The 24839-nt window shown below is 36.8% G+C and overlaps 2 protein-coding genes across 3 annotated transcripts in view; both read left to right on the forward strand.

Moving 5' to 3' along the window:
* The window catches only part of LOC139121868 (death-associated protein kinase 1-like), a 123452-nt gene extending 115264 nt beyond the window's left edge, over nt 1-8188 (forward strand). For both annotated transcript variants that reach the window (XM_070687127.1, XM_070687129.1), the window contains 4 exons: nt 114-308; nt 869-1128; nt 1863-2051; nt 2617-8188. In XM_070687127.1, coding sequence (XP_070543228.1) covers nt 114-308; nt 869-1128; nt 1863-2051; nt 2617-3066 — 1094 coding nt within the window. In that variant the 3' untranslated portion in view covers nt 3067-8188. The remainder of the gene's footprint in view (nt 1-113; nt 309-868; nt 1129-1862; nt 2052-2616) is intronic.
* A 2765-nt stretch (nt 8189-10953) lies between these two features.
* LOC139121869 (very-long-chain (3R)-3-hydroxyacyl-CoA dehydratase 3-like) lies at nt 10954-23393 on the forward strand. The gene is given in 12 exon segments (XM_070687130.1): nt 10954-11182; nt 14263-14305; nt 14798-14871; nt 17085-17255; nt 17609-17684; nt 18086-18196; nt 19671-19766; nt 19769-19797; nt 20440-20552; nt 21168-21274; nt 21983-22117; nt 22796-23393. Coding segments are annotated over 12 exon segments (1140 nt in total). The 5' UTR covers nt 10954-11080; the 3' UTR covers nt 22879-23393.
* Nucleotides 23394-24839: the final 1446 nt, after the last annotated feature.

A 24839-nucleotide genomic window follows, 5' to 3' on the forward strand; every position in this document is an offset into this window, starting at 1 on the left:
ACGTACAGTACATAACTGTATGCACTGGTACATGTATGCATGTATATGCCAAGTACCACTTATTTGTATTACCTACAACGTCTTGCAAGTCTAACACTTTCTTTTCTTAACAGGAGCTGGTGAGTTCAGTGTGTGGGAGTTCGGAGGTCGCGAGCAGTATCATACAGCATACAGCCATTTTGTTGGTGACTCCAGTGCCATTTATGCAATAGTTTTCAATTTAGAAGACCCCTATGAGGTGCAGTATAGTCAAGTCTGTTACTGGATGAACCTCCTGAAAAGTCGACTGCCTGTCACCGAACCTATTGGTAAGACTTTCTCTTGTAAATTTGCCAATTCACCTTCAATTCACTCCCAGGGTTGTTTTCCTTCATTTGAAATTCATGTGATACTTACACAGTCACCAAGATTAAACTGTATATTAATGTGTTTCTCATTTTAGAAGCATATCAATTTAAAGGTCACTGATACCATGAATGTGCTAGCGTTTAGGTTCAATTAATAGTCATTTATCAGTAATTATGGCTGAATATTGATTTTTCCCATGAGACCATTGTCGATCATAATTAAAGTGTATATTCAGATGGACTGCAGTACAGCAGTGATGGTTATAGGGCGCCCTCAATGTCAGTAAAGTGGGGAATCCACTTCCACAATGTACATGCCCTCCAGACTCCTAACAAACTCAATTTTCCTTTCTCAACTGTTGTTAAACACTTTATTCTTTTTGTTTTGCCTAATTTTCTTTGTTTATTTCACCAGTTTTAATCCAAAACAAACAACTATAATAAGGTTAATGCATGTGATTGTCTTTCTGACCCTTATCCATGACCTGATCCGTAACCCAGATCCATCTCCTTTGTAACAGGGTTCTGTGGAAAATACTCCTCTTTAATGAAAGTGATTCTAATTGCTACCCACCCTGACATTGTCAACTGTCCTAAGACTTCAACGGGGGAGTACGTGAGTGGGGAGGGCAATGTGGTCCTCTACCAGGTGAAAAAGACCTACGGAAGACAGTTTGATATCTGTGACATGCTCTTTGTGTCGGATGCGCATTCATCGTCATCTAGGGAAATGAAGCTACTGCGGACGTACCTCGCAAATCTCAAAAATGCTGTCGTCAAGGTAACCAAACACTACTTTGAAGAATGGCCAAAATTCTTTAATTTCTGGTCAAACAGCAGCCATAGTTGTATCACAGTATTGGCTTGAATTTGTCACAAATTTTCATAACATCAAACCAAATAATGTGAATTATTTGGCCCTATTCTTCTATGACCTTGTGAATTAATACCTCATTTTCTGCTAATAATAATTGTAGGATCAATACCTATCTTCAACCAGTTATATACTTATATAAATATCTGTCGACTCAATTGGCTTAGTCCAGAATAAAATGTCATACTCTGACTTGTACAGTGTTTTATGGAAAAGGGACAATGAAGATGTAATGTGATAATGGTACAAACAAATACATGTGAATAAATGCCCATAGAGCAATACACGTAGTTCTATCAAAGTTTCTGAACGTGGTTTTGTCAGTATCGTGATCCATTCAAATTCTGGGTTTAACTCATTATTAAAACTCAAATATTACTGGTCTAGGTCAATCAGAAACACTTTGATATGCTTTTCCAAAAATATTATATACTTGTAAGTGTATAACAGTGAAATGTCTTTACAAATTGGTCAGACAACTTTAACTTCAGCAAGTGTGTGGTTTTGAGTCAGAAATGGTTTACAATGATAAGAGGAAACTTTGTATATAAATTACTTTAAAATGTATACTTTTAGTGTATGGTTGAGAGCTCATGTTATTATTCACAATCAACCAATATTATGCCATTTGTTACATGCAGACAGAGCCCAGCGTTAGCACACTCTACGATACGATACTGGGCATATTACCAGCATGGAGGAAGACGCACGCATCATTTCCTGTGATGTCATGGCAGCAGTTTGTGGATGCAGTTCATAAGCAAATCAACCCATTGGTTGGAGAGGAGCATTTCATTGAAATTCTCAGACAGCTACAGAGTATGGGCGAGGTAGGACAACCCTTTCTCTGATTTGTAGAATCAGTTTTGTATTTTAATGTGAAAACATGACCTCATTATGATATAGACAAGCAATAGAATTAAAAATTTGAATAATTAGCAGTCCAACAAGAATGAATAAGCTGTTAAAGTGTCATTTATAGTTACCACAAAAAAACCATATAGTATATGTGAATAAGATTTGATCACAGCTCAAATATGCCGTACAATGCAAAAAAAACTGTAATATCTAGTAATGGCACAGCAACCTTTTCGTCTATCATTTCTTGCCCTCTAAGCATTCTATCAGTGCAGACTTTTACATTTGTCTGCTTCATATATTCATTGAAGAAATAGTAAGCTGCAAGCAAGTGTTCTGATGCATTTATAAGAGCTTTGAAGTTACTTTAAAATGATTTGGATCCGTTTCCTGATTTACACCATTCTGCGTGAGAAAATCGTCATGTACTCCAGTTAATAGCATGTATGTTTAACAATTTAAACACACACACTGACCATGAATTACCCATGTGTAATTGCTATTTTAAAATTGATCTTTCGTATTTTCATTTTCCAGGTGCAATGTTTCGACGGTGAACTCCTTCGAGAAATCATCGTGATTGACCCAAGGTGGCTTTGTTCAAGTGTCATCGCCCGCCTCTTGTCGTACGACCACATTGACCAGGCCACGGGTAACTATAGCCTTCAGTATATGCATCAGTTGTTTCAGAATTCTGAGGAACTGGATGACCTGATTCAGCTTTTGGAAGCCCTTGATATCTGCGTCCAGGGCAACGGTGCTACCTGTGAGTTCCCGAGTCTGATCAGGACAGAGCCGAGTTCCCCTAGTTTGTGGGAAGAATCGGATGAGAACGGGAACTATGACGTGTACGGAGGAATACGAATACAGTTAGCAGACTGCAGTGGTGCCTTCCCAGCAGGACTCTTTCCCAGAGTTCAATTGGCCCTGCACCCGAATTTCCAGCAGGATTCCAGCAGGAGAGTGATACCCTTGACAATGAGTTGACTTTGTGGCAGCTTGGCGCCAAGTGTGTCGGTGGGAACATGGAGGCGCTGGTCATCCTGACTGACGATGGCGAGGCTGTCTTGATCTGTGTGCGAGGTCCCAGCGAATCCAAGCAGGCATGTTTCATATTCATGGAAGACTTGTGCCACTTGATTGACCAAGTCATCACGGAATGCTACCCTGGGTTGTTGACCTCCAAGTACGTGCTAAGTGCCGCTCAGCTGAAGTCTATCAGCGACAAGCAGCCTATTGACAGTCTCCAGGTTACTGCCTTCCATCCCAAGGAGATACTGCAAGCCCAGCTGGAAAATAAAACTGAAATTGCCAACAGGAATGACAACAGTGTGGAGTCGTTGACAGACCTGTTATGCTTCACCAGCCAGTCGCTGGGTTCTACCATTACTTTTGGTGCATCATTGCATCTCGGTCATTTACATCCACACACTCGCAGACAATTAAGCATGCTGCTAGATCCACCGGAGCCGATGGGAAGAGACTGGTGTCTCCTGGCCTTGTCACTCGGATTAGGGGAAAGCTTGCCCAGAGTAGATCCACAGATGTGTGCAAGCCTCAGTGAGGCAGAGAGTCCAACTGATCGGATCTTACAGGAGTGGAGCTGCCGCTCAGACTGTACCATAGGAAATCTTATCCTCAAGCTGAAAGAGCTAGGTCGAGTTGATGCTGTGGAAGTCGTCATGAGCAGTGCGCCTTTGTTTAAATTTCTTCCTCAGCAGCAAGTAGTAGAAGATATGCCAACTAGTAATTCTGCAAGCTCTGTCGCATCCAGATGAAAGCCTCCGGACTCCTCTCAAACCAGTCAGATCTGGTTGCAACTGGTCAGATCTGGCTCTGGTTGCGACTGGTCAGATCTGGCTGGAACTGGTTAGGTCTTAGTGAAAACTCTTTGTTATGGCTGACAGCACATGAAAATCATTTGGGGTTAAATTAAAAACAGACTTCAAGATTGGACTCTAGAACAACACAGTCATTTGTGAACTTAGCCAGTGAACTACTGACTTTTAATAAGAAATTTAGGAAAAACGAGCACTCCATTACACAATAAATTTGTATTCACTCTTTAAAGTTTACACATTTTCTGGACGTGATAATTAACTTCAAAGGGGAAATTACTTAAAATTGAATGTTTAAGAGGAAACAAGAACAGGGCCCTAACATTGAAGTCATAGGTCAAAGGTCAAATGCAAATCTTATCTGTTCAGCATTCACATCTCATAATGATGAAGGGTTATGATTTCAACTCAAACATTGGTCAATCTGAACACTTACCTTGTGCCAATGCAGTCTGCAACTCAAAAAACTTGCGTAAAATTTTGTAAATAGAAACTTTTATACACATACACCAGTGAAAATTTTTAAAGTCTGATAGAAATTTTTACCATGTTGATGCATGAGACGTGAATTTTACAGAAGATGGAAAGTAAGTTTTACCGCAATGATAACTGAGTTTGTGAAATTTCCTTTTTTTTTCTTTCCAGATGTCTGTTTTTGTTTTTGTGTCAGTGTGTTTGTACTCAATGACGAAATGGCGTAAGTTTTGAAGAATTGCATTCATGCTTTTTCTTCACAGTTTTTCTTGTATTTAATTCTCTTTATTTATTACTTTCAAACTTGAACTTCACTTATTTATTAAGTGAATTTTCTTTGCAATTTGCCAGCGGGTACTGAGCTCTACATATTTTTTTCGAAAAAGAGAACAAAACATGAACAGTCCTTTCCTTGATTTGGGAGTGTTTTAAAATTTTAATGTTTTTATGGTACTAAATTTTTACAAGAAGTAGAAGTCAGTTTGGTTTTTTTTGTCACTGTCTTTTACTAAGCAATGAAATTTTAAAAGAAATTATGATACTTTTATTTTCGTAAATTTTTCAAAACAAAAAAATATTGATGCAGCGTTATGATGAATTTGATAAAATACAGGAAGATAAATTTTCTTCTTCAAGAAAACCAAAATGCAAATTGGGTTGACGAAATGAAAGCAACGGTACTCAAAAATTATGTAAAAGAGAATATTTCTGTTTGTTGATTGAATTTAGTATCAGTACATTTATTTGGTTAGCAGTACAAAAATGTTTTTATTCAGATTGTCTTCCAAAATGGTGCCTAGGACACACAAAATGAGAACAAACGAGAACAACTACACTTGAAAATTATAAGAAAATAGGCGTAGAAAATTATAAAATTGACAGTTTTTATACCGTTAGTAGAGGAAATTTTATTTCACTTTTCATTATTGATTGCTCATGAACAAACTCTTACCTTGTATGCTATGAAATCCCCTGCAGTTTCATGTTACATGTAATATCTCAGTGTCACTATCCAAAACATTCATTTTTGTATATGACCCTATGTAACTTGGTCTACCATACATACCCCAGTGCTTTTGGTAAGGATTTTACTTATGTTAATACCCAGAGGCTTTCTGTTGTATCCCATGATGCCAAGCACATTCTATCACCCAAAAATTGTACAAGATACTTGTTTCAATATTCTACGTTTGATGAAGAAGGAAAACAAAGCCATATATAACATCAATTACATGCACAAGCCCCTGCAAGGAATCAAGTAAAACTCCCTTCTCGCTGTTCAAATTACCAAAAGCATACTGTCAATCCCTTTGAAATTTTCAGTCTTAGACTCTCTTCTCTCTTAATCTTTCATTTATTTGTGATCCCTTAGGTAATGTCCTGCAGTGAATGAAAAATTTTAGTGTGTAAATCCCTATACCTCCTCTGTATTCCTACATGCCCCTAGACACAAGGAAGGCGTCAGTAATACAATGACTGCCTGATACAATTGTTCATGAAGCCTATATAAATCGAATTATTCATTAGTTTTCAGAGTTCTAACACAGGCCTTGCTCCTCAGGAACTATCGTATATTGAAGACAATATCTCAAACTGCTAAAAAGTGTTACCTGATTCATTGCACATAAGCCAGTATTTAGTTCAAGCTGGTCCACAATCTGGAGGCTGCTTGTAGAACCTTCCCACCTACTGAAAACCATGTCCAAGCCCACCAATTACCAGCATCAACCAAGATCCACAACCCATGCCATAAACAACCCACCAGATATTGTGATTGCTTCATAGTCAATGAAAGTTCAGAGCCATTCCATCCACTGCAACATCCATGACAAGCTAATATTTCAACCTAACCCAACTCAGCCACAACCATTAGGGCGCCCCACCCAAGAACCGGTATGAATCCCACCCGCAACCCAGCTAAACCCATTGTAAACCCCCCCTCCAAAGGATCTATCTGAATGCCCAACCCCACCCTGGCCAAAAACCTTGGGGAGCCCCCTCCTGTAAACCTATCTGAATGCAAAACCCAACCAAGCCAAAACCATTAGGGACCTAGCCTACGAACCCATCTGAATCCGCAGCCATCAGACCAACACCAGTGGCAGTTTCTATTTGCTTCCAAGGGACACCTTGGTGACTCCCAGAAACCTTGATTCCATTCCCAATCTTTTATTCACTATTTGAAATGTTGTTGAACTTGAGCTTTTTAAACTCATTACACTTGTTATTTGAGGAAAGGGATTTGCCATATTTTATACCTAGTGGATATTCCTGTTTTTAATTGATAACAAACAAACAATGCCAAAAAAATATTCCAGTATTTACATTCATCAGCTGATTTCGCTGAACTCAATATTCTTCAGTATTTTATAAGTTAAGAATAATGTGAGATTCATGTTGCTAGTCTTTTCACAGTACATCGTACGACATTTCAGTTGCTTGATTTATTGTGTACAACGAGAAAATTTCATTTCAAGTTCACATTTTAGTCCAAGTACTACAAGATTCTCGGATTACATTGAAGCGTGGGAGTTTCAACAATGCTACATTGTTTGTAGAAATGAAATGAATGGATTGTAGTTCTGAGATTATTTCATACTCTATTCATTGGTACAGTGGAGATTATGAACTTTCACCAAACAAAGTTTGGTACTGCCCTAAAAGTTTGAAATCGTAACAGGATTTACAAATGCACTTCGAAAGACAGTGGAAATTTTGTACTTTCAAAGTTGATTCTTTTCAAAAATTCTTTATGTTCATACACAGGCAAAATCATCCATTCATAACTTTCTACAATAATGTATCATTGTGTCCCTTTGACTGAACACATCATTGGTATTTTACCAAAAGGCAAAAGTGATGTTGGTATGTATATTAGATTACACAGGATTGTAAGTTAAAGGTCAAAAAGATCAAGTACCGTAGTTGTCTTCAGGTATATCAGTGCCCTTGCTGATTAAGCAATGTTCACCCTATGAGGAACAAATCTGAATTGTTTTCTTTTCAGCAATAAAGTACTTGCTGTCTCGTCTTTGAGTTCGAGAGAGAATATGTATACATCATGATTTTCTGTATTAAGGTAATTTGTTGGGTTCAGAGTTCAAAGTTCACGAAGTACACTGACCTCATTTACTGGTTTCTAACATGTTTTTACTTACTATACCACCACCATTGTAATCAAAGCATGACAACTAATTCCTTCAACCTCAAAAAAAAACTTTTTAATTTGAAATTATTGTAATAATTATTTTGACGATGCATATCTGAACATGGCCTGTTTGTTTTAATTTCTCATTGCAGTGCAAATCACTGCATAGCCAATGATGGAAGACTAGTACATGATAGCATTTCATTCATGCTAGAGTTGAATCACTTGCATTGTAATGTTCAGATTGTATACTGATCAAAGATGACTAACACAGTGACTCTGCATGGATCTGACAGGATATGGATGACACAGACATGGGGACATCAAACCAAATATCGTAGCCAGTTTTATACACAAAATGAACAAAACATTTGAATGAACATGGTACTGTTTAATAAATTTGGCAGAAAAACCCACCACCCTATAGTGTTTTCAATTCTCTGTCAAATCCATGGAGAATCGCTTTCTGCATTATTATACTCCCTTATGAATTCTGACATTTACCCAACAATTAATATTATTTCAAAATTGTGGTCAACTCATTTCATAATGACAGCTATGGTGCATGTTATGAAGTGTTTTGGTTTTTTTATGTATCATTATCCATATTTATTATTTATGACAATAATAACCATTAATATATCATGAAGTTCTGTGCCCGGTCTTTGCAATTTTTTCATCAATGACACACACACATGATATATGACACGCTCCTTTCCGGCCGACATTCTTCCACATGCGTGTATCAGTTGTATTCACGAAGGATAATCTGCAATCAATCAACATTTTCTATTATATTTTGTTTTGTTTGTTGCATACAGTTTGTTCCATTATCAAAATCAAAATGGCTTACTGTCCATCTACACAACTTGTATCTCTATCACATCCAATGCTATCAATGACAAGTGAATTTTAGCCAGGTTGGAATTCACTTGTCAACAAAAGCATTGCATATTGTACCATCAACCCTTCTACTTAGGTCTATGATATAATACACTGTTCGATGCATTTTTTACTCAACGCTAATACTTTGCATGTCAACATCTTTTAGCAACAAAAATTTACTAATATTTTTTCAAACTAAAAGTAATGAAAGTATGACCAAACGCTAAAGCTAGTGTCCCTATGATTTTATATTCCAATGATGCATCAAATTAAAGCAAGACTGACCAAGGACAAGCATGTGATGAAGCAGAAATTACACTCAGCCCTGTGTGTATTTTTATATGCACTGTCATGATGTCATTGCCTGCCATCATATCTAATATTATTAGAAACGGTATCTTTGGCACAATAACGCACACTTATAAGCACAATCAGCAAACCCAAGATTGCCACTGAGGATCAAGATTTTCAGTATGAATATACATGCACAGATGAAAGAGACACCTCTCCAGACCAATGGCTATATCTGTAGAAACCAAATCTGCATGATGCTTTCACACCAACATTTATCCACATGTATCACAAAATCAGATCCTATGGGCATGAAGTGAGTATTTTCATAACTTGCTGATAAGAGCTATGACTTGAACATAATGGATCAGTGTGATAACATATGCATTCACAGAATTGAGACATTGTAAGAAACCAAGGTTTTATATGGAATCTTAGCAAAAGTGATGGGTACACTTCACACCAAAGATCAGCAAGCTGTGGGACATACAAATGTATTAAAACATCTATTCGTAAAACGTGTGTATAAAGCACTCCTATGTAGCACCAATTTGACACAACATGATTGACATAGTACCTTACATTAAGGTTACTTTTGTTTTTTGTTTTTACATGTACTATAGTTTGCTGCATAATATCACGCTTGTATACTTTCCAAGTTCAGTGTCTCACTTTTATGTTCAAAACTTTTAGAACTTCTTATACGAAGCAAACTTAAAGCATGAAATTAGCCAGGACAGTGTAACGTTCATTTCCATAGCCACTCTCATGCATGGATTAAGGCCCAGTGTCCACAAAATTGAAAATTTGAATCCTACTACTATCAGAAAAAAGGTTGGCATCCTTTTCAAATTGAGACAGTTTTTACCACGCAATATCCTTATTCTTTTATACAAAACTTTCATCCTACCACACATCACTTATGGTCTTGAAGTTTGGGGTTCAACATATTCCTCACATCTCAATAGTATCTTTCTTTCGCAAAAAATGGCAGTCAGAGCTATAACTTTCAGTGACTTCACAGCAAACTCAGCTACTCTTTTCAAACAACTTAATATTCTCGATATATACAAATTACATAAGTTACATATCAGTACATTCATGTATGATCTTACAAATAATAACTTGCCACACAGTCTTACAACATACTGTCAGTTGCCTTCTCATTGCTACAGTACTCGTCATAAAATTAATGGTAACCTTTATGTCCCAAGTGTCAACACTTCCTTGGGTAAATTCTCGATATCATATACAGGCTGCATCTATTGGAATACATTACCTAAACAAATTAAAACAAAAACCACTAGAAGTTCGTTCAGACACTCCCTTTCAAGTCTCCTCATACACGGTTAGTGTTTTACATGACGAAGAGTTATATTCAACTTTACAAATATGTATATCATAGATATATAAATATATATATTTCACTATACATTTTGTTTTTTGGTTTTTTTGTTTGTTTTTGTTTGTTTGTTTTTTTTGTTTGTTTTTATTTTATTTACATATTTTCTACTTATTCGTAATGTATTTTTTGTAGTTGTTCTTATTTACTTAGTTAGTTACTTAGCACTTTCAAGTCTACTTTTACACGATTGTTTTTTTTTTTTGTTTTTGTTTTTGTTTTTTTTTTTTTTTTTAAGTGATGAAGAGTTATATTCAACTTTACATATATGTATATCATATTTAAATATATATATATTTTATATACGTTTTTTTTTTCTCTCTCTTATCGTTTTCTTTTTTACGCATTTCTACTTACTCGTAATGTATCTATTTAGTTATATATTTATTTATGTAGTTGTTCTTTTATTCACTTAGTTACTTTGTTACAATTAGGTTACTTTGCAATCCCACTACTTTCATGTACACTACCCTCGATATACTTCAGTTTTCTTTTTTCTTCTTCGTTTCCTTGCTTTAACATCAAATGGCTTTGGGAACGGACTAGACTAGCATTTGCTATTTTCCGTTTCCATTTACCCTTTATCACAGCACAACTCAGATGTACATTCATCATTGAATTGTAATATTATTATGATTAAGGGTAATAAAGATTATTATTATTATTATTACACATATTGGGGCTCTGGGGCTCTGATTCATTGCATCTAAATAGCGCCCTCTTGAATGCCTTTGCTAGTCAGCCGTCTCATTTGGGCTCAGCTACACAAAAAGAACAATTGCCTGAGGCGATCCCAAAGTGTGTTTATTAGTTTCTTGGGGTTTGTTTGAAAACTTTACTGAAACTCCTTGTCCCCTGGAAATGTTGCATTTGACCACACATGCAGATGCTAATAAGTAACAGTATTTTCTGGAAAGTTCAGATCAAGGTCTGTATAAACGATAGATCTGGTTGTCTTATTCGATGGTGGCGCGCATCATCATGGCTGAACTGCCGTGTCCGATTGTTTTGTGGGCTCAAAGTAACGATAATATTTCGTTGAAAGTGGATTTGAAGGACGTGCAGGTAAGTACCGATGTGTTCTAGTTCATGGTTTTTGAAAGTTCACATCGTAGTATGGAGATAGTGTTCATTCATTGTAAATGCTTTCTTTCGGTTTTATCATCGTCTGCGTCCACTGAAATGGGTCCTACTAATTACTGCCCGTGACTGCCCGTAGCTGCCCGAGGACTGCCCGAGAACTGCCCGAGGACTGCCCGAGGAGCAAGTAGGCCAAATTTCGCCCTTTTAACACTAAGCCAATCGTTTCAACTAAATCATGCCCAGCCAACCAAAAATATCATTGATTTGGTGTTTTCTGTAGCGGTTTTAGAGCCCGAAACACGCCGGGCTTTCGACTAGAAAGACGTCCCCATCTTGCTTGTTGAGATCATACCATTCAGTGCAAGGGGTGGTAGGCTGTCAGGCTGTACGCGCTCGGCGAGGTTATTGTGCCACCTCTCGGACTGAATGGTATGATCTCACTATGGGGCCTGCGACGTCCTTCAAGCCCGGCGTCTTCCGTGTTCCAAAACTGCCGGAGAAAACATTAGGTTAACGCCAAATCAATGATATTTTTGGTTGGCTGGGCATGATTTAAGTTGAACGATTGGCTTAGTGTTAAAATGGGCGAAATTTGGCCTACTTGCTCCTCGGGCAGTCCTCGGGCAGTTCTCGGTCAGTCCTCGGGCAGCTACGGGCAGTCACGGGCAGTAATTAGTAGGACCGCTGAAAAAATGACCCAACCGTGAATGAAAAGGACACATTGTACATGTTGTACTACATATACAGTATGATACACCCTGTACATGTTCATGATTGTATTATGCCATGCTTGCCCGTATCATGCGCCGACGGGCGGTACAGAATAACACCCAAAACATACGGGTATGATAAAAATGGCCGATGTTCGAAGCAGCAAAGTTGGCAATAATTTTGCCATTGAAAATGGTCCAGAAACATAGCTTTCGTCAGGAATCTATGAAAAAGGACCGTAAGCAGTTTGGTTGTACGCAGTCTATGTTGCCTTACATGTAACAAACAATTTAAAATTTTGTAAAATATCGATGCAATCGTCTCAATTTACCACCGTGGAGCTTGACCGAAAAAAAAAAGTTTGACCTTTGACCTTTAACAAGCGCAAAGGTGAGGGGATACTGTGAATTGTAATTGTATATAGCCGGCTATCTATAATGCTAGTTCCATTTATAAATATAAACTGTACCATAAGTACACTTATGTGTCAACTGGTTTGGATCAAATATTTTTTGCTGATTTCATCATTCCGTCATTTAATGATATTTATATCCAGCGTACCTATATAATGCCAGTTCAAATGATAAGGTAATTATATAAACATGTACTATAAGCATGATAAGTACACTGCAGTAAAATGTCAACTGGTTTTGTTCAGATAGTTTTTGCTTAACGTCATCCATGGATTTCATAATTTCATGGTTGTTGATTTCGCAATACCGGACATTGTACAGGACAGCCATCATTCATCAGCATATGTATTATATGTGCAGAGAGAGATGTATAGGGACAAGAAAATGAATTGGAATCCTGGTACATGATGAATATCGGTTCACTAGAAAACTGACCGTTGTCATTTTCATGAAATTTTGCACATTGGTCATAGAAAAGAAATAAAATTCAAAAATCTGAGAAAATATTGTCCGCTTGCTCAGTATTTCAAGTAAATTCATTCAAACATTGTGATCATCAGGAAAAGTACGCTGAGTCAGCATTTTATTCATGTCTTAGCTAAATTCATAGTCTTCTAACGCTTACATAAACATTACAATGACCGTTATACTCTAGTGTACACACTGATAATTAATTTATTAATGATATTGAAAGTAAAATGCAAAGACAAAGCATATATCTTGTAATTTTTGTAAACCTGGTTGCTGTAATCATGTTCATCCAAATGTTGGCTGTCGTACCAGATGAAAAATATAACATATCTAATACTCAAATTTATGACATTGCCCCTGTAAGTGAAAATGTTAAATTACCTTTTCATCAATGAGTATCTGTTTGAGACAAAGATCTTTGGATCAAAGAAAAGTTTATTAAAATTCAAACTTAAAAGACCAAAGAAATTACAACTTATAAACTGAAGTCTCACCTGAAAGCCACACGAGGCATTACCGAAAACAAATACTGCAGAACTTTGCCCGAGTGAACTGGCGAGACTGTCATGTACTTAGCCTGATCAAAAATAGCATTTGTATCTTTACATATGATTTGTGCAAAGTAATTATTTTTATTTAAGAATATGCCAGATGTAGACCGTATATGTCACGGCCCTGGTTCACCACACAGCTTCTAATCTGTTACAGACACTGATAAACCCTCATGCCACCCTAAGGACAAGCATCTCAGTGCAATAGCTCACTGAGCCAGGCTATGCTCAGCTCAAAATCAGGGCAGGAAGTTGCCACACTGCATATATAGCCATTGAGGGGTCTACATGTATGTCATGTGGAGCCTCTTTACCTGGTGGACATCAACACTGTTTCTACCAGGATAATTTCTTGCTGTCAGACAATATGCTACATATTATGTATTTCAGTTGTCTTGATCACTTGAAATCTCCGAAAAACATACATCTGACTTGTGGATATATTCCTGCCTCAGTGTATTTTAACTTTAAGGTTTGATTGCTGTTCAATAAATCTATTGTTTTACTTTCCAATTTCAGTCTGACAATATTTTTGAAAATGAAATTATTGCAGGGAGACCCTGACAATGCAATCTTCATGAGACTGAGCCATGCTTTGTCCTCTCTCTGCTTGTGTTACCTTTGCCCCACTTCATGAAACAACACAACTGCAGGCGTGCTAGGGCTAGATAGCAGCAATGCTGCCCCTTGTCTTGTGAACAAAATGGCCAGGAACCGCTCTTAACTCAGTTGTATTTACAAGTAATTTTGAAGTAACTTAATCATACAATTTCACCAAACAGAATTAAATAAGGGGTTGTTGGCAGAGATTTACTCAGACTCCATACTGATTTCATAACTACAAAAGATACAACAAACTTCTTTTAAAATCTTGCTAATTTGTTATCTTTCTTTTGTCATATTTCGTTGTCAACAGCAACAGCAAGTGGACATAACAAATGAAGCCGTTCATTTCAAAGGTCTGGTATCCTTTTGATAATGCATTGTTTTCCATTCTAATCCTCTCTGTTTTGGCAAAATAACAGTATCTGTGATAAAGCTTTACTGTTGGTAACATTTTAGATTGCAAAGAATATAATTAAACAGGCTTTCAACTCAAGCAATGACCTGTGTCAAACATGCACTTTGTAATGCATATCTGCCTTGATGTTTGATATCACTAATGCTTGATCATTCCACTCGGACTTGAACATCAGAGAATTTTATTTTAAGTCCATATGCTTTCAAAAGAGTACTCCATATTTACCATATGATGTACTTTTCCTGTCTATAAAACACTTTGATTCAATTTACTTTAATCAAAGAAATAAGAATCCATACAAAAAAGATTTCACACTGTTGAGTTCCTTTGTTAATAACTAAAAAAGCACTGAACACAGAAATGCATGCATACAATACAAGGTGTTCCAAATCATCAGAGAATTATCATTTGAAATTGTCCATCTTTGCAGGCATTGGTGTCGGAGCTGGTGGAGAACAGGTGTACGAGTTCATTCTGAAGTTCTATGATTACGTCGAACCAAAGGTAAGGACAACTTTTGTGTGAGCACTCATCTTCCTAAATACAGTGTGTTGGTTGTCTAACTTCAAGATTGGGGTTTTCTCGAACTACGTGCAGAGTAACGAACTTTTTTCCAAATTCTTATCAGAAGTTACCCACAGTAAATCAAACACTAAGAATACATTGTCATAAAATATCTGCTAATTACTGAATGTACAAGTACGTTTGATTATCCTGTTATTTGTGTACTGTAGTCTAGTTAGTCATTGTTGTTTTTTTCTTTCATAAATATTTTGATGCTATTTATGGTTCAATACCTAGCCTTTTAGAGTGGATGACTAATGTAAAACTCAATCATTTAATCTTTTTATGTATATCTATTACTTTTGTTCCGGTTGCATAAACTCCAAGGCAGTTTGTTGCTTTTCTGAAATCATGTCGTAATGCCTCGTGTACAGCTTGTCAATGTTTGTAATAATGCACAGTGTTATGGTTGACAAATAAATTCAAGACAGAACAGTTATTCATTTGCCAATAATAACATTGCATATGTTGTGTACACGGTGGTACAAGGTCAGTAATTGACTTTCGGGTTCGTTGCCCACACAGATTCAGATTGTTTGGGTAAAAAATAGTGCAGAGCTTTGAGTTTTGATATCTGCATTGGTGCTTGCTAGATTTGAACTTTGAAGTATTTTTGTAAAGATAATTGTCTGCTTGAATCAAAATGCAGACTCACTGCTGTGAAAAATTATGGTTGTGGTAATGTAGGGAGTTATAAGGCCCATTGAAATCATCGCGATGGGCATGAATTTCTGCAAAAACACCACTGGGGTGCTATTTTCATCACTGACTCAAATTTCCATTGACTTGCACACACGAAAAATTATTCAGTACTCAACTTTGACATTGATCTAATACCTGTCTGACAAGAGGATTCATCCAGGTGATTTTTTCAAAATGGGAAAATTTAGCTCAATGCTACTGTGGTGGCCTATGGAGCTGTGGATAATTAAAACATGCACATGGTAAACGCAACTAATTGCATTTGGCCTCAACCCCCTCCCCTAAACAAAAGTTTTGAAGAGCGAAAATCCAACGAAGCCTCATTCTGTATCAGCATACCTACAATCGGTAACTCTTCTATGAAATTGCAACAAACTGCAACAATGTTTTAACACACTGCATCTTTGTAATCTGATGATCATACCTGCTACGCTTTCTTTTTCTAACAGTTTCTGCCATTTATCTTATGGCTATCTGGTAGCTTGAAATCACAGCAGAATCTCGCAGATTCTGCACAGGTAGTGCCACTTCCTGACTGTAGTGGTACATGACTTTGCGGCCTCCTCATGCCTTTTTCATATTTCCACTCCTTTGTCAGATTTCCTTTCACTACCATGAAAAAGGAGGTCATGCCTCTCTCTATCAGTCTTTGAGTTAGATATGTAAGTGTATTTTCAGGGGCGGATTACACTTTCCAATGTCTGCGTCGACTTAATACACTAGGGCATACTTCATCAAGTGTTTGCAATTTTTAGTCGAGAAGTTGCGATATAAAAACATGCAGTACGTTAGGGTTTTTTGCACACTGTAATCAAAATACAGCCAAACCTCCTCTCCATCTGAACACAGAAATTGCATTTACCATGCATGTGTTTTAATTACCTATGGCCCCTATAAAGGACTTTAATTAGTTGTTTTGAGCCAAATGCTTTGTTGACAAAGCTAATACTATGGGGTTACTATAAAAATACTGCAAACAATGCACAAAGACGTTTGAATGGCAAATTGTGCATCCTTTGCGGTATATTTGTGATAATCTTATTGTTATACATCTTATATTTGTGACTGGGGGTTTTTTAGCAAAGTTTTTTCTCCATAGCAAGTTTGAAATGCTGTCCTGAATGTGCTTCTAGATAGCCTGTGAATGACACCGTAAAAAGGACGAAACATAATCTGGCAATCAATCAATGTTTTCTTTAAACTGTTCAATAGTTTAAGTGTCTTTTCTCTGAAGTTTGTGCACAGAAACAGAAAAATCAGATTTCAAAACTAAGCAGGCATTTTTGAATGAAAATTCAGAGCCTGGGACAGAACAAAGTACATGCTGTGCCCATAGCTGACCTGTTAAACAGCAATTGATTGTGGAACAGCTTGCTGTTATTTTGTCTCCATGAGGACAAATGCGATTTCCACTCATTTTGTTTATTCTGTCATTCTTTGTTTGACGATAGGAAAGTACATACAGGGTGACAGCAAGGAGTGTAGACTTCAACATCGTCAAAGATGGTGCTTATTTCTGGCCCAGATTGGCAAAACAACAGAAGAAGCCTGCGTGGCTGAGAATTGATTTTGATAAGTGGAAAAATGAAGATGACACCGAGGAAGAGGAGGAAGTCAAAAATGTACGTGAACGGTTTTTATTTCTTTTCATAGTTTTGAAGTCAGAAGAATCTAAAAAAATTACCCTCAGAAATGGAAGAGTTTGTAAGTACATCCTGTGCGACTGCATTTTGAAGTTTACTGACAAATAGAGACCCATTGCAGGCAGTGGTGTTCATGTGTTATGGTACCAAAGTACAATTACTATCAACGCATTTATTGAAACGTGTTCCACATCATGTCGTAAAGTTAGTCGTATTGTGACTTTATCATCAGATCAAAATTATGAAAATAAAATGCAAGCTGCGACTGCGAGTGGTTTCATAATTTTCTTGATTTGACCCGTCTCATTTTTCTGGATTTTTTTTCTGAACAGGATATGGAATTGCCGGAAGATCCCAACATTGCCCTGAAGGAGCTGGAAAAGAGATTGCTTGACACTGAACAGGCTTGTATGTAATACTTTTAAGTGGGAGACAGAAATAGATCAGACAGCCAGACAGTCAGTAATAAGACAAATACACTCAGACAGTCTAGCCTAAATATAGAGACAGTCAAATTGACCTTTTGGTCTCTGTTCGAGCCTTTTTCATAATTATGTGTTTGACTCGGTGCATATTTTTCGCCAGTTTTTGCAGTGCTAGGATACAGAAATGGGGAACAAAAAAGTGTATCAGCCAAAGCACTGTACATAATTTTCACGATAAACCTTTACCAATTATTTTGAGTAATGTCGTTATTCATATTGTACTGCCCAGCAGTATAAATGTCCGTTTTGAAATATTTAGGTTTAAGCTTTTGACATTAAAATCATAAACAAACACTCATATTTCTGTCTCCTTTTTATTTTCAGCATATGATGACATCAAGAAAGGATATCTTTTCATTTATAATCTGCTTCAGTTCATTGGTTTCTTTCTTGTTGGATATCTGTTGCTGTCCGGACTTCAGCAACTTGGTGCTGGTACAGTAATATTGAGATACAATATATCTGCCATTGCCACTCTGTAATTTATGTCTTGGCTGATAAATGCACAGCAATTTTATATGATATCCGCGTTCAAATTTATCAAAATCGGTCTCATTTTTACCTGCTATTATCAAAATTAAAATCAGCTGGCTTCAAGCAGCAGAGGAATGTTTTGAAAAACTCAGGTATGATTTCACTGAATATTTTATCGCATTCACCAAGGACGCTTTTCCATAACAGGCAGTTTTACAACTGCCTACAATAATACAATCAAAGCAAGACAGTTTTCGTAGTGAGTCAGACGATTTGGTTCAAATGTCAAGCATGAGATTGAGAATCAAGTAGTCTGATCAAAGAGTTGATTTCCTTTTGGGACTTATTATAGTGAAGGTAGTGTTTGCTGACGATCTTGACCGCAAAACTATTGCTACAGTATGGACCACATCATGAACTTTTCACCCCATTTCCCTGTATGGAGGCCCAGCTATATAAAAAACTGAAATTCTTGTCTAAAAGGAAGACATTTCACTCTTATCTAGGCCAGTAGAGTACAAGCTGCTCTAATAATGAATATATAATATCACATATGATATATAATTATTTAGAATTATAATTATGCATGCGCTGCCAGTGTACATTACAATCAAAGGGTTGCTCGGTCATCAAAAATTGTTGTTATAATACCATTTTTAGCTCACATTTGGTGTACCAATGTGAGGTTATCGTATAAGCTTAATCAGTTCATTTGCATCTGATTTGCATGTCTGTATGTCTGTATATTTGTGGGTATGTGCGGATGTATGTCCGTCACTCACAAAGGCTCCCATACCGCCAAAGCTACGTCTCAGTATTTGGTGTACAGGTAGATGCAGGGGTTGAGATGTGAATTTGTTCAAATGAACACATCAGTGTCAAAAATATGCAAATGAGGTAAGCAAAAGTGAAATCCTACAAATGTGCAGGAGGCATGCCAGCGAGAAACACGCAAACTCCACTGATCTTGACTCATTTCCTGTCATTGTTTATGAACTGTTACATATTAACAGACCAGCTGCAACCATAGACAGTAGATGGGGGAAGACCGTTTATACTAAACTAAGAGGGGCTTGTTTCTGCTATGCATGTTGCTAAAGTTGACCTCCAGTACCTAAAGTTAGACCTTAATTACTTTTGTCATTCTTGTTTTTCTGGTTTAAATATTTCTTGTTGTTTTTCTGGTTGTACTGTGCAGAAATCATTGCCATAACATCAACGTAGAATTTTCCTCCGCTGAACAGATAGAAACAACGTTTATTGTTGATCATTGGTAACCCATACTGTTATATACCAATTCTGATCAAATTTGAGCGACACCGTATAATTGCGGTATTTTTGTTTGACTAGAAATATTTTATTTGGTTGCGTTTTTGTTATGAAATCGAATAGTCAGGTGTTTTTGTGCCATTCTCATTTCTCCTTTCATTTGTAGGCAACTTTGATGAAATATTCGACAGAGCAGGGGGTGTTTTATCAATCTGTCAGATAGCTGCAGTCTTAGAAGTTATCCATCCTGCCGTTGGTCTGGTGAAAACAAAGTTGCACCGGCTCTTATGCAGGTATGTGAGATCGTCAAAAATTGAACACTTTTGCCATCCCTGTGAATAATGGCTTAACAACTTGCAGTTTGTGCAATCATTGGGTGAAAGTTTCAAAATATATACTTTGGAAAATATGTGTATTTATCTTTGAGTTTCACTTACCTGTAACTACAATTTACTGAAATTGCTATTCTGCTTTTGTTGTGGAGCCGAGTCAAATATCTGCAGATCTCAGCAAAAAAAATCCATAAAATAAGTTCAAGCAAAGAAAATGCAAACACACTTCTTGTAGAATTCTGCTTGACCAAAACTTTTGTCACTCGTGGAACTCATACAGTGTTCTTGTAGACTGATATAAAGGCAGAAATTGTTTATCATTTGAGCTTCCTCTAGACACTAATGAGAATGAATTATGAAAATTTGGTTGACCAATTAGTAAGACTTCATGTGTAATGTCTATTATGTTTTAATCATTAACGATATCATAATATAGTAATGTATACGTCTTTCCTTCCTTTTCCTTGATAGCGCATCAGTGACAATATTCTGCCAATTTGGAAACCTAGTGTATAGCTCATGATCCTAGGACACCTGTAATTAGCACAAATTGTATTTTCTTGAAATGCTTTCATCAAACTGACGTGTTCTGTTCTCTGACAGGTCTATGGTCGCAATTTTCTACTGTTCTTCGTAATCATACCAGAGGCAGAGATGTACGGCAAGTCAGCCGTATTCTGGCTGTGCATGGTATGGACAATGATTGAACTGTTCAGGTACGATCACGGGTACTGGCCGATTCCTAGGATGTCTGTCACTGGCCAAAATGTTGCCTTTCGAGATATATTCAGAGAACATACAGACTGTCTTTACAAGATTTGTGGTGACTAATTTTATCTTTACACAGTTGACAATTTGATAAGTTGGTGCATTTATGAGTTGGAAATATCATAATAAGTCACCTTACCTTTTAACCTCCATAAATTCTCCTCCGATAACATGTATGGTTCAATTCCCTTAATATAATATATATTTAAATTTATGCAAAAGTTTATTATTTTAATAGCATTGTGGGAGTTTGTAAATCAAATATAATGACCCATTATCAGCGTGTATTGGCTTACAATCATGCACTGTGTATTCTGAAAACAAGCAAAACAATATGCATAGCTTTTCCTGTTTGCCATGTGTAATATCTGTTTTGGGTTCCATCAGATGTCCTTCTGGAAAATACACAGTCAAATTTGATATGTTCTATATGCACATGATTGTAGTTTGTGACTTTCACAGCTGCCAACAAACTTACACACAAAAAAAAACCATTCTTCGCTGTTTGTGACTTTCACGGTTGCCAACAGACTTACACTTAAAAAACAATTTTTTTGCTGTAGATATCCATTTTACATGCTGTCAGCATTGGATAAAGAAAGTCAGCTGTTGACATGGCTGAGATACACGGTGTGGATTCCACTGTACCCACTGGGATTTCTCCTTGAAGGTAAGGATTGGCTGTGTGGAGGGGTGAAGCTTAGTCCAGGCGAGGTCACAGTGAGTGCTTGGTAATTATTGAAACACTGAGCAGAAATATGACTCGTGTTTGAATATTGTTTACATGGAAACAATAGTATCAGCATGGAAAATGTAATATTTGTAAAAACTCATCATATCAAGGATAATTTGCTGCCAGGTGTGTGTACCATGATTTATTTTGTGATGCAATCTTATATGGATACAAAGTTGTGAAGTTGGGCTATACAAATGTCATGCTCTTCCCATTGTCAAAAAGTTATCAATAGTTCTACTTCAGAATAAAATAGATGATCAGTGTTCACCAGACTCAGTACGCCCAAGAGATTATGTGATGGCATGTAAACAAACCAATATGTGCAAACACGTTTGGAAATACACACATTTCTGTATGCGTTGTGCATGTGGTTTTGTTTGTACAGTTGTCCATTTCAAAATCTGGGTTTAATCCATTGTTAAATTCAGATGAGTATAGCATGTATAGTATGTTTATCATTATTTGGCATGATACAATCCATTACTCCAATTTTATTAACATATTTTGCATTTAACTATGTAGATGTCAAGGGGTGTTTAGTGAGACATCACTCATAACTAGTTTCTTAGACATTTTGCCTCAACTCAATACTAATTACCCATTGCAAAGACATTCACAAAGAATTGCCCTCGTCTTTTACAGCCATTTGTCTGTATGAAGCCATTTCACTCTATAACAAATCTGGAAAATTTTCCGTGGAACTTCCAAATGCATGGAATTTTTCATGGAACTATCCGCTATGGTTATGGATTGATCTGTGTCTCAGGTTGTTTGTTGGTAAGTATTACTTGCAGCCCTATGTCAGGATATGATCTTACCATTACGGTGATGGAGGGACCTTGGTCAGGCTCTTATTTGTGAGTCTTCAGTTCTTGGCTAGGGATCCGTGTATTCAGACCTAAAGGTCTGGATTTATGGAGGAATTAGTCTGCATAGATGACCCAAGGTGCTATCAGATGTTTTTTACCGTGAGTTGGTAGGCAACAGCCCTTGTACAGTAGAGATAGGGGAAACAAAAAAGGTACTTCTACATATGGGAACACAGAGAGGAGCAATGGGAAACAGAGAGAGAGAGAGAGAGGGAGAGGGTATGTGCGTATTTTGAACAGCAAAATGCCTGAAAGACAGACAGACAGACACATTTGGAGGGGAATTTTGAGTTCCATGATGAAAACTGCAGAACAAATGTTCAGTTTACTTTCATAGAAATGATCATTGAAATTTTTTTTAGAACTCAAAAATGTTAGATATTTAATAACAGAGAAATATACACACCAAAAAAGAGGGTTATTTCACGTAATTTTCACTTAACAGATTACAAGCATAAATACGTTCTGAATTGGACTAGGGGCAATTGTGGGATCAAGAATGTTGTGTTTGATCAGCAATGTACATGCATACATTGAAAGACAGAAAATAAAGTAATATGCATGTGCGTCTTCATTTCATTGCCAGGTGCTCCAATTCTTTTGAAACACATGTATGTCAGTAGAAAAAGAAAACTTGGTCCGAAGAAACAGAAAAAGAAGACTTCATAGATGTGAAGATGAAATGATAGATAGATATCAGCTGTCATGGTCAACAGGATCAGGGAAGACTTTTAAACGTAAATTCACAGAGCTTGAGGAAATATTAATTATTTAACTATGATTGACATTTTTTTTACGATATTTGAATTTGTAATTAATGATTGTTTGGTTTCAACCTCAATGAAATGCCTTCAAATTCATTTTTAAAGTTTATTTGTTTTTTATGAGGAATGAAGGATTATCTGGTGTATTCTATTTCATGGGTATTTTTGTCAAGTTTAATGATGCATCGTCATCTCAACAATTTTTGTAACAGTACAATTTTTATATCTTTTTATGTCAGTCAATTTTTTCACGTTAATTTGTCTCCAAGAAATGTTTGAAACAAGAATGTGGAGTGTGGAACTTGTCAATGGATATTTGAAATGACTCTCAGTTTTTATTGAGGAATTCCTTTGTGTTTGAGCAGTACTTTAAATTTGTTGTCTCTACCCTCTAAGGGGAACACCATTTGATTTCTGGGCGGGGGGGGGGGGGGGGTATGGAGGATTTTGAGAAAAAAAAATTTGTCGCCAGGTGAGATAGAAGAAAAAAAAAATTGATCCTGCCATGACCTGAGAAAAAAAAATTGTCATAACAGACAGAAGTGAAAAAAAAAATTGTCACAATGCACCAGAAATTAGCAAAATTTGGAAACCCTATTCTCATGTATTCTTTGCCGGCGCGCCGCCATAGGCGGCGCAAATGTTTTTACCACAAGCAATTCTTATGTTTTTCCCAGCACTTATGATATAAGCATGCACTACATAGGTCTACTTACACCTCAGTGCACTCAATGTTTTCCTTCCCTTTTCTGACCCAAGAAATCATATTTCAGGATTCCTGTTGCAATATCTCAATGGCATAGGTACTATCTAAAGGGGACTTTTTGACTTCTGTAAATTGTGAAAATTTTAAAACACAAGACAGGAGTCAATAAACTAGTGTTAAAATCAATATATTATTCTCTCAATATAAATATATTAGGAAGATGTACAAGTTGACAATGAAAAATTGAGGAACAACACATGTAATGAAATACAAGGGAGAGGGTCACTAAAAAAATTGAAAACTTCAGGGGGCGTTACTCAAAATGTGGAGAGGAAGAGGGGGGACGGGGTTACTCAATTTTTTTGGGCGAAATAAATTGAAACACATCTCAGATTGCACCATTGCACACATCCATTTCTCAAAATTTTCAATGCGAGAGGGGGCACCCCCTCTGGTGCTCTCCCCCCTTGGGTCTTCTAACAGTGTTACTGGTAAAAGACAAATTTAAAATACCTATCGGATTGCACTACACTGCACCGTGGCGCACATCAATTTCTCAAAATTTTTACAGGATCTAGGACAAAACTGAACTTTTGTGAATTCATCCTTTATTATCACAGAAACATGTTTTCATTACCTCAGTTCAATGACCATTTTGACAGTTAAACGTATCATATTCATGCTTTTCATTAGAAGCTGGCAGCTGGAGAAATGACACAAGAAGGTCACAGATTTTCGGTTCCTGTATATTTATTTATCTTCAGTCTCTGGCAAACAGAACTGTTTTTCACAAATTGTATTGTCATTGTTTGGTTGTTGAATATTGTGACACAAACACTGATCATGCATAAAATGTAAAAAAATATTGCAGTGTTCAATGTCATTTTCAAACAGTTTTACCGAGTGCAAAATAACTGAAACTCCTCTCAGATTGCACCATTAAACACATCAATTTCCCAAATCATTTAATACGAGAGGGGAAAAATCCCCCTCTCGTGCTTTCCCCCTTGGGGTGTTCTAACAGTTACGAAAAAAAATTAAAAACACCTCTAAGATTGCCCAGACTGCACCATTGCACACATCAATATCTTAAATTTTCCATGCAAGATAGGGGAAAGCCCCTGTAACACTTTCCCCCTAAGCCTCTCACATGTTCTCCC

The sequence above is a fragment of the Ptychodera flava genome, chromosome 21, assembly GCF_041260155.1.
Source record: "Ptychodera flava strain L36383 chromosome 21, AS_Pfla_20210202, whole genome shotgun sequence".
Lineage (NCBI taxonomy): Eukaryota > Metazoa > Hemichordata > Enteropneusta > Ptychoderidae > Ptychodera > Ptychodera flava.